The sequence below is a fragment of the Pterocles gutturalis genome, unplaced genomic scaffold (genome assembly GCF_000699245.1).
Source record: "Pterocles gutturalis isolate BGI_N339 unplaced genomic scaffold, ASM69924v1 scaffold4157, whole genome shotgun sequence".
In the NCBI taxonomy this organism is placed as follows: Eukaryota; Metazoa; Chordata; class Aves; order Pterocliformes; family Pteroclidae; genus Pterocles; species Pterocles gutturalis.
Genome location: NW_010112536.1, coordinates 127032 through 137833, shown reverse-complemented (window position 1 = coordinate 137833; position 10802 = coordinate 127032). Strand labels below are relative to the sequence as shown.

The window sequence follows — 10802 nt, the reverse complement described above, 5'->3', positions numbered from 1 at the left end:
GACGTGTTTTCAGGGCTCCTAGAGATGAAAGTGCTTTCTGTAAACACCATCATTATTTTTCCTAGCTTGTGCTGCCCCGGCTTTTTTGTTTTTGTTTTTTAATCTTCTGGTTTTGGCTGTGTATTCAGGCAAAGCAGGGATGAAAGCCTTTGGGTTGGTAGGCTGGCCTTTCGGATAAAATATAGCCCGGGCCCGATCCTGCATTCCAGGCATTCCCCAAAATCTTCTTGGCTGTTCTGCAAGTTTGGAGAGTGCACAGAAAGCAGATCTGGCCTGTGACGTGCCTGGGATCTATTTGCCTCTGACAGTCCCCTCTCTTCTTAAAATCACTCTGGTTACACCGAGTGACATTGCCCCTTGTCAAAAGAGATGAGGAAATTAGCCTGCTGGCTGGTTTCTGCCGCGGTGCGTTACTCCCTGCAGTTGCTAGGGGTTTGTTGGGTTTTTTCCCCCCCTCCTTTAAGCCCTTATGCAAGTTAAGGTTTAGTTCTATTCCCAGTGGAATATACGGATATTTTTGATTTGTGGCTTCCTAGTTCTCGCAGGCGTTTAAAGAAAATGTGAACTTTTCTTTATTTTTTTAAAATAAAATAACTTTACCAACTGCTTTGGGTGCACGCTCTCTCCTTGCATGCAGAACAAGCCAGCTTTTCTTAGAAAAAAAAACATGTTATGGTCCAGATTTCCCTCACAGCACCGTTCTTCAGAGGTTCAGGCTGGAACAATGCAGACACAGGAGGGAGGATCAGAAATCATCTGAGGGCAAGTCCTCCTGTCTGCCCCACATTTCACAAGGCAGTCACCAGTTTTTGGTGCAAGATACAAACAAGCTGCTTGCGTGAATTCTTACTGGAAGCCAGTAGAACTTCTCAGAAGCAGATTGTGCTTTCTGTTTCAAAACTGAGAATAGCTCAGCCCTGGGGCTTCTGCTGGAGGAACTGTCTGTTAAGGCAGAGATTTAAAAAAAAAAAAAAAAAAAAGGAAGAAACAAGTCATGTGTTAGAAACAGTCTGCCTCTTCTGACTCTTCACTTTTACTATAAGAAGTGATTATAGGCTAAGGTCACAAAACAGAGCCACTAACCTCTGTTTGAACTTCCTCGTGTTCGGCACATGTGGGTATTTCATTATCGGTTCAGAGGCAGAGCTGGCTGACAGGCCACGCATACCAGGAAAATGTGCAATCTTGCTTTTAAGTCTTTCTTTCAACCTGACTCTACTTCCTCCACGTATGTATGAAGGAGGAAGCCGTACCTTTAAGAAATATGTTTTTTCCCTGTTTCCTGTGCAATAGGAAGAGATGCTGCCAGCGGGATGGAGCTCTTTAAGGCTCTTGTGTAAATCATCTCACGCTGCGTTTGCTGCAGCGCTGAGCACACAGACGCCTTTGGAATTTATTTTTTTTTTTTTTCCTCCAGAGAAGGCAAAAACGGGGCAAATTTTGGAGATCAGGCAGCAAGGATGCTCTGCAAGAGCAATAACAACCATCCCCTTCCCTGCACAGAACTGGGAGCTATTGACTATTCATGGCAAAGCGTCCCAAGCGCGGCGGCAAAGCCGGTGGAAAATGACAGCGTGTAACAGGATTGACTGGCATTTCCTTCGCGCTGGGTCACATGCCTCCTAATTCACACACGCACAAAACCTCCTAGGCTGATCAAATGACTTCTATCTCTGCAGCCCGCATACCTTCCACAGAAAGAGTTGGTTTATTATGCACATACACAGCTCTGTTTTCAATCAGTCACCTTGAGCGAGGGACTGAGGGCCAGTGTTCGCTCCGTTCCGGCCGGAGGTCTCTGCGTTTGCTCTCTAAGAGGCATAGTCTCCATCTGTAAGCGATTTTTTTTTTTTTCTTTTTCTCCCCCCTATGGGGTGAAAAAAATGAAAACAAATACGCAGATGCCCCTCTTGCCTTCCCCTCCCCAGAAACCTTCCTAGGAAGTTTGCTTGGCTTTACTGGGAGAGCGCAGGACGGTCGCCGCTGGCGGGGGGCATCGCGGTGGGCTGCGCTGGGAAGGATGGATTGTGCCCTTGTGCCTCTCTGGGGTGTCAGCGGGATTATGGCTCACGTGAGTAGGGGCTTGCGGGGTGCTGCCCGCTCGCTGCCTCCATACGGGGTGGGGAAATTGGGGCACGGCTGCCTGCTATGGGGCACGGCGGATTGAGATACTGGGGGTCCGTGCAAGCCCTCCCAGTTTAGCAGCTGGTGGGAGGTTCAGATCGCCTCGACCACCGTACCCGGAGAGAAAGGAGAGCTGGGGTGAAAGCAGCCCCCAGCTGGCTTGCCAGGACGTGGTAATTAGCTCAGCGCCGTGCCAGCCTTATTAAGGGCAGTGCAGGTGACGATGACGTTGGCACACTGATTCATTACATCTGGAGGGGAAAATCCGCCTAGTAAATGCTGAAGCACAGTAAATATTTTTGGCTCCTGACAGATTGATCCTTGCATTATGCTGATAAGCCTATATTTGTGGAACTAAGTTAAAAATAAGGTTGGTGGAAAGCTACAAGATAAGGAAAGGATTTGCATTTTATGGCCACCAGCAATAAACTTTTTTTTTTTTTTTTTTTGGTGGTAAAAATTTCAACACTTTATTTTTTTTTATCCCCATTCCCTTCTTTGGCTCTAGGTTTCACTTTTAGGTGAAAGCCCATAATTTATTTTCTCTTGCCAGTAATATTCTGGAAGGGAGCTGTAAATCTAGAGCGCACACAGTTGGGAAATTATTTCTGACAGAATTCTTTTGCAAATACGTGGTGCAATCCTGCGAAACGCTTCGGCCCTGACAGTCCTTCGGGGGTGGTACAGACGTATCAAAGCGTGTAGCAGCATGTGTACTTAGCGAGGCTGGATGCTTTGGACTTTTCTGTGAGCTGGAGGGCCTTATGAGCTTTAGTTCATGGAGATAAATGATTAAACCAACTTCTGACTGTTGCTGTTTTGTTTTCCTCCGCTCAGGCTCTCACCTGAACTTTCACCGCCTGGTATATGCTGTTGGGATATCCATAAGAGATCATCCAGGAATGGTGGATCACTTGCTGCCTACTGATGAATCCTTTGCATCTACAAGATCTTCTCTTGGATACTTTGGGGACATGACGGCAGGGGTGAGGTCCTACCAAATGCTGCCCTCTCCCCTGTCGGAAGATGACAGCGACTCGTCCAGTTTTTGTTCTTGTTCCAGCCCTGACTCCCAGGTTCTCAGCTCCAGCTATGGAAGCACGTCCAGTGCAGAAAGTCAGGACAGTATCTTAGACTACTTATTGTCCCAGGCATCTTTGGGGAACACCGCTGCATCATGGTGGGACAAAAGGAGACTTCAGCCGATAGTGAAAGAGGAGTACTTTAGGTTGCCTGAATTTGCCGTGGATATGGAAGACTCAGGACCATTTCAGCCCACGCTGGAGGAAATTGAGGAATTTCTGGAGGAGAACATGGAGTTGGAGCTCAAAGAAAGACCTAAAAGTGAGATCAAGGACTTGAGAGCTTGCAGCCAAGTTTCTGTTGCTTCGCTACAGCAAAAAGACCATATGTTACCCAGTGCTAGTTTAAAAGAGAGTAAAAATGAACAGTTGAGCAGCTCAACGGAAGGTGGCCAAGCTTCGAATGGAGGAATGTCCCTGGAGAACGGGATACCGGTTATGCTCCAAATCCAGCCTGTACAGATCAAACAGGAGTCCAACACAAGCCCTAGTTCCCAAGGACCAGCACAAGAGAACATTAAAATTGCACAGCTCCTAGTCAACATCCAAGGACAGACATTTGCCCTTGTGCCTCAGATAGTTCAGTCGTCCAATTTGAACTTGTCCTCTAAATTTGTCCGCATTGCTCCCGTCCCCATCGCTGCCAAGCCAATTGGGCCAGGAGGCATGATCCAGGGTCAGACGGGAATCATCATGGGTCAGAAATTTCAAAAGAACCCTGCAGCAGAACTCATTAAAATGCACAAATGTTCTTTTCCTGGGTGTACCAAGATGTACACGAAGAGCAGCCATTTGAAAGCCCACCTGAGGAGGCATACGGGAGAAAAGCCTTTCGCCTGCACGTGGCCGGGCTGCGGATGGAGGTTAGTATTGGGGTGCAGCACTGTCCTATCCCCCTGCCCCTTTTTTGCTGACTTAACTTGCTGAGCAAGTAGGTTTGCGCTCTGATTTATAAACTGTTTCTATTCACAAAACTTGTTCAGCTGGTTTGAGAATGAAGACCTTTATCTTTGGGGCTTTGATAAATTAAACAGCAGAGCATCACCTGCTGGCACCAGCTGTTTAAGTGTCTTAAAACAACAAAAAATCATCTGTTGTAATTTGTATTACGTTCCAAGAGGGTCAGATTAAGCTTGTTGCCGCAGGCAATGCTTTGTGTGCACATCGGGCTGGATGCAGCACAGCAGCTGCAGCAGATGCTCGGCTGGTACCCGCTGAGGGCTGCCAGTGAACGCGGTGGTTCAGGGCAGAATCGCTGCGTGCGTGGCTCCAGCTGCATGGGGTGACTGTGATCACCGAAGGGCTGTGATAAACCAGCATGGTTAGGAAGAGCAGTGTTCTGTGCAGTTTCGCAGCAAAGGCACTCCATCCCACTCCTCCTGGAAACGCTGGCAGGGACACTCTGGGGTGCTCTGGGGTTTATCCTCTGCATTGATGCAGAAAAATGCGTGGGTGCCACTCAAAGTTGCGAAAAGCTGTCAGATGTACCAGCGTAACCAGAAGGCTGAGGTGGAGTTAAGCATTGCTTGAATGGGAGATGGCAGGTTTGATTGAACAAAACATTTCGCAGAGGGTATAGCTTGATTTTTTTTTTTTTTAATTTTTAATACTAGATGAGAAATTAAAATGTTGTTAAAAAAATTCAACTTTTGGTAACTTTAATGGAAGCTTTCCTCCCTCTTTGCAATTAGCCTGCCTGCTGGCACGTGTTAATATACAGCACCAGAAACTATGATGGGAGAAAACAAAATCTTAACTCCCTGTTATTAAATTAAACCTGATGTCTTTCAAAGAATATCCTGCAGAGCTTCAGTGAGCAATGTCTAATGAGGAAATGGGTTGTGATCATGGGGAACAGGCGAGGTAAAAAGTAACAGGAGAGGGTTGTGCAAAAACACAAGTATGTGGGACACGCAGCAGTTAGAGATGGCTGGGTTGGTTTGAGGGAAAAGGTCGGAATGGGGCTGAATCCTCTGCTCCCCAGCTGGACCAGTTTGAAGTTTGCCTCTTGGAGGGACTGAGATCAACGCAATTAATTTCATTGGTAATTTTCTTTCCTGTTTCCCAGTCTATGGTGGTTCTGCAAACTGGTGGTGATTTTATTTCCTTTGGTACTGGTGGGATGTCTCAGGAGCCAGCCTCGGTGGCGTGCCGCTCGGGATGCACTGAAGTGAAAGGCACGTTACTGAGCTGGTTGGTGCCGCTGGGCGCAGGCTGGTTTGCTCCTGACCGGCAGTAGAGGCACTCGCTCCTTTACTTGGTTGCCAGCATACGTGCGCAGAGGCAGCAGATGTGCCTCCTGCCTGTGGATGCGCCTGTGGGTGTCGTGTTGGCTCTCCTCGCGCTGGCATGTGAGCAAAACTCTCATTTTTGTGACAAATGCATGTGGCACGGGAGGGTTTGTGTCTGCTGAGCTCTATACCAACCGTCCCGGTGACTCTTGTGGCTCACCATCAGGAGCCTGAAGCTGACCTTCTCCAGCTCTGCCTTGTGGGGGGGGTTCCCAGGCTGCAAAACCAAGGGGAACATTTAGGAAAAAAATATATGAAGTGGTAAGAGATAGAGATTGACTTTCCACCGGGGTGCCTGCCCTTCTCTGTGGATCCAAAGCAGGATGCGGGTGTAAGGCAGCCGAGAGGAGTGCAGGTCCTGCAACCTGGAGCACCCTGAACTTTCACTTTCAGCCAGCCACAGCTTTTTAAAGATGGGAAGCCCAACGGGGATGAGAAATCAATCACTGTAGCTACCGGGAATGTGTGTCCTGTCCACAAACAGCTGCCGGGGGGGCTTTTCAAACTCTCTGTTGCTGTTTGTCTCATTGCATTTCACAGCTCAGCCTGGTACCCCAACCCCCAACACCCCCAAACCTGGGAAGGGCTCTGCTTTGAAGGGGAGGGGGGTGTTCATAGGCAGCAGGAGAGGCAACGCTTGAGGAGCTGCTCCCGGTGCTCCTGGCAATCCTTAGTGCAGTCTGAGATTCCTGCACATCCCTGTGCGCTGCTCCCACATCAAAGGCCAGGTCCAACTGAGCACTGGATTACTCAGTCCCCTTTCATCACTAAAGCATGTTTACCTTTTCCAGAAGTCCAGCGAGAGCTGTGATCTCACATGACTTCGGTCAGATGCATCTGGACTCTTTGTTTGCTCCCAGTTCTATATCACCTCCAATGACTTCAAGCACTAAACCAGTGCTGGGCTCTGCTTTCCCTCCCTTCCCCTGCATTCTTGTGCTTGCATATTTATTTTTTCACCAAAGACTCTTAAGATCTGACCTCACTGAAGACAGTACTTTCAAAAACAAAGTGTTGCCTAGCACAAAGCGGCTGAGCTGTGGGGGGTTAAAGCTTTCCCAGCTCTCTGGGCAGCCCCACTGTTGCAAAGTTACATGCTTTAAATGCACCGAGGTGGGGGTGTGCACACAGCAAACCCCTTTGCTAACCCCTGGGACAGCTGGAGAGCCTCAGGCACCTCTCTGAAGGAGGATGAACCCTGCTTGCTTGTGCCCTTCCTTGGCACGGGGTGAGCTGTTTTCGTCAGGCTGCAGAGCGGCGTTCCTAAGTGGCTGGCGATGCGTTGCGTTCCAAACCCCGCTGTGCCGGTCGGCGTGCTGATCCGTGTCGTGCCAGCGTATACCTTTGGCACGCAGCAGCCTCTGGTTAATGCTGCTCCTCAGACAGCCCCCACCAAAAAGCTGAGCTGCAGCGTGGGCTGGTCCCCGGCGGCCGTGTGATGGCCCGGAGCAGGAGGAGCTCTGGGTACAAAGCTGCAGCGGTGTAAGGTCTGGGGGTTAGGCAATCGCGGTTAAGTGCCCGGCCATGTCTTCTGTCTGGAGGCAGCCAGCTGTGCGGTTAGGCAATCGCGGTTAAGTGCCCGGCCACGTCTTCTGGCTGGAGGCAGCCAGCTGTGCAGGTGACAGCGTGCAATGATGTCTCCCTGGTTTGGTAGAGAGGGTTTAGAGGCTTGTAATGTGTGTGGTGGGGACTGGGCGAGCGTGGGGAGGACCGTGCATGGGACAGCTCAGGGCAGGTGGTTCACACTGGGCTTTTTTGCTGGTGCTGTGCAGAGGGGTTTGCAGGTGCGCTGGAGGTGTGCTGGTTTATCGTAGCAGTGCTTTGGGGATGGGCAGGGTGAATCCAGAGCCCACCCTCCGCTGCAGCCTGGGTCAACCTCCATGGCTGGTGGCCAGAGCAGGGACCATGGAGTACCAGGCTGAAGCTATGGACCTTCCTTGCCCTGTGAGTGACAAAGCGATGTCCTCGTATGGCCAGGGGACACAGGACACGGGCTACACATCCGGAAGCTCTAGGATTTGTCTCCAAGGGAGTTGTGGTTACAGGTCCTTTGGGGTCCCACCAGATAGATGGTTGAAGGAGACTCTTCCAGTTGCTGTGGGATTGCCCAGTTCCATCCACCTTTCTTCTGGAGGAGGAATCCTTCTGGAAATGGCAGTGAGTTGGGATAGTGAGGTGTTCCTTGGGGGTTATCTTGTTTGCATTTAAGTTTGGCCTTCTACATTATTTGCATCTTTCTTGGGAGGATCTCAGTGCCAGAATGTGCTGCAAATATCATTGCACTGCAGAGCCAGGCCACCAGATCCTCCCGGCTTCCTTGTCCTAACCTTTGCGTTGTTTTTTTGTAAACACACCGACAGCTCAAGGTTTATTTCTGTGGGCTCTGAAAGTTGATCTTTCCGTGACTGCTGGGGAAAAGTTTTTCTTCAGCTAAGGGCATCGTTATGAGGCAGAGTGTATTTTTATCGGATGAACTCATCCAAGCTCCTAGGGTATGAGCGGAGCTGCTCATTCCCGCTGTGCGCCTCTTTCTCCCCCACCATCCGTGCAATCCCCATCAAAATGCACTTGTGGAGCTCTCGTGCAGGATGAACCGTGTGCTACTGCGCTTCTGTGGCAGATGGTGACCTTAACGGCCAAGGACATGGGACAAGGCAACCTCTCCACATCTGGTTTGACTCATTCTCTGGATGATAAGCCTGTATATAGGAGGACGGCTCTTTGCAAAAGCGCTTTTCCCTCTCTGCTCCCTCTTTTCTCTGGATGTGGTTGCCACCACTGGCAACAGGTCTGTTCCTTATCCAGCACAGTCCCGCTGAGGCAGTCTGCACGGGCATCATCCTGCCCTGTCCAGAAAGATGCTCAGTCCCACTCATCTGTAGCTCTACCAGAGCATCCCTCCAGGGATGTGGCACTGGAACTACTTCACTGCTAAGGACTCGGGAGAAATCCCTGGCCCTGCTGCTCCGGGGTCCAGACTGTGGTTTTGGGAAGCCGTGGCTGGAAGGAGCAAGAGTGCTAGAGAAAGCAAAGTGAAGAGCAAAGAGGAGTGAAGAGAAGCCTCTGTCGTAGCCTTTATGAAGAAGATGTGTCCCAGCCAAGGAGCAGGTTGATGGCTCCATCAGGGCATCTGCCTGTTGCTCTCAACGGTGAATTTGGCTCTTTCACCATGGGGATACCAAAGCAAGGAAAGGGAGAAAAGCAAGAGAACGGGTGAAGGAATCTCCCTAAGAAATGGTCCCAGGAGAGCTGTGTCCACACCATACCTGACCCACCTCTCTGGGCAGAACACACCAAAGAGCTGCAGGAACGGAGGAGACCATTCCCAGCTTTCCCAGTGCCTGTGCTCTGTTCCTCAACTGGCGGTGGGAGATCAGAGCTAGTTCAAACCTTTATGTGGAAACTTATTTTTCTTGCATGAAGGACTTATTCATAGGAGCCCAGCGGTCCTGTTTTCCCCCTTCCATAAAAATAGCATGTTCACTCTGTTGGGGATGCGATATTTTGCTCCAGAAGGGCACATTTTTTTTCTACATGTTCTTTCCCCCATTTATTCAGCTAGTGCCCATGACTTCATTTATTTATTGTAAATAAACAGCTGATACCATTTCTTGCGAGCTCTCTTTCTGTGCTGGGCTTTGTTACTGCTCTGGCAGCAAAACACTTAATTGCCCTTTGTCAGGCAGCAAATTTTTTGTTCCCATCTGGACAGGGCTGTTTTAGTGTGACATTATTAATTAACCCTGTGGCTCCCAGTCAGGTCCAAGCTGGAAATAGAGCCAGCCCTGCTGTTAAGACCAAAGGATTAGCTGATTTGAGTTCAGGAAAGCCTGTGGGATTCACAGTGGCTATTTGGGGATTTTTCAGTGGAGAGGGAAGGTGGGAAATATCTAAAAATTGAAGTGACTCTAGGAGACAATTTTGGTAATTAAAGGCTCAATCTTAATTTCAATTTACCCATGAAGTAACTATGCTAATGGCCATTTGGGCCCACCTGGATTTCAGATGTTCTGATGATGATGATGAACAACTCTGGTACTGAGATGTTAAGGACTCTTTATTTAGCCTTCAGGAGCACATACAAAAGCCAATTTTTCAGTTGGATCTGATAAGCCACGTAGCTTCTGGGTAGCTGTGTCCGGCTGTTATCTGGAGTACATCTCAGACGAGGTGCAATTCCTGGATGTCCATTGTGCTCGTGTCAGTGGGAGCTTGGAGCAGACCCACCTGCGGGACGTTGGTTGTTATCTCTGCTTGAGAATGGTCCTTGCTTGGATTTGCAGGTGGGAGGCTGCAGGACAGGCTTTGGAGGGGACTGGCAGAGGGATCAGGAGCAGGCTGGTTTTGTTGAGCCTTACCCATGTTATTGGGTTTAGGGCAAGGCTGGTACAAACCTTGGCTCCATGCATTGCTCTGAGACCAGAGCTGACGTGGGATGAGGCTGATAATCGTGTGTTTCCATCACTGCTGCTGACTGATGGTTGGGACCAGCCCTGGTTAAGTGTCCCTTTCAGTTGGTGTGTTTGGGCTTTGCCACAAGCAGAGTCTCCCAATGGCCTGAGGGGACTTTTTTTTTTTTTTGGCTGTGACTTAGCAATGTGAAAACCCATTGATCTGAAAAAGCTTCTCTTCTCTTGCAGGTTCTCCAGGTCAGACGAGCTGTCCCGGCACAGGCGCTCCCACTCGGGTGTGAAACCCTATCAGTGTCCTGTCTGCGAGAAGAAGTTTGCTCGAAGCGACCACTTGTCTAAACATGTCAAGGTGCATCGGTTCCCACGAAGCAACCGCTCCGTCCGCTCCGTGAACTGATTGATCCCGCCTTCCCCTTCCCGCCCAGCCATCCTACAACAGCTGATGACAGCACTTTGCTCACTCTATTTCTAGTGATAATTTATTTGTCTCCACAGAACAGTCAATGCTGTTACTTGATACCACCATGTCTGAGTGTCCCATGTCCTTTAAAGATGATGTGAGAAAAGTTCTTTTTGGGTCAAGGGAGGGGGGTGCTTCTTCCTTTTTGTCTTTTTTTTTTTTTTAAGGATGTTATTTTCCTTTCCTTCTATCTTTCCCTCCTTTGCTGCCGCTTCTTTTGGAAATTACAGAGGTTTATTTTTAGCTGTTTTCTGCTGCACAGGAAAAATGTAAGAGTTGCTTGCTGCTAGTTAATTATAGCCCTGGCATTCCTAAGGGCTTTGCTCATGTACAGGCCATTCATTGTGAGTTTTTATTAAGCTGCTCTATTTGTCCAGTTTGGAAACAGCAAATTCCTTTTGAAATGAAAACAACTCCTTTGTTTCTGGGTTGC

At 49.2% G+C, this 10802-nt stretch overlaps 1 protein-coding gene across 1 annotated transcript; it reads left to right on the top strand.

Moving 5' to 3' along the window:
- The first annotated feature begins 3026 nt into the window (after nucleotides 1-3026).
- On the top strand, nucleotides 3027-10306 carry KLF15 (Kruppel-like factor 15). Its single transcript, XM_010074074.1, has 2 exons — nucleotides 3027-4069; nucleotides 10138-10306. The coding sequence occupies exons 1-2, from the start codon at nucleotides 3027-3029 to the stop codon at nucleotides 10304-10306; spliced, it is 1212 nt and encodes a 403-aa protein (XP_010072376.1).
- Nucleotides 10307-10802: the final 496 nt, after the last annotated feature.

Bases quoted from the DNA above. Each gene is read 5' to 3' on its own strand.
- KLF15 (XM_010074074.1), top strand. From the start codon at position 3,027: ATGGTGGATCACTTGCTGCCTACTGATGAATCCTTTGCATCTACAAGA. The intron at 4,070-10,137 runs GTTAGTATTGGG...CTTCTCTTGCAG, and splicing joins TGGCCGGGCTGCGGATGGAG to GTTCTCCAGGTCAGACGAGC.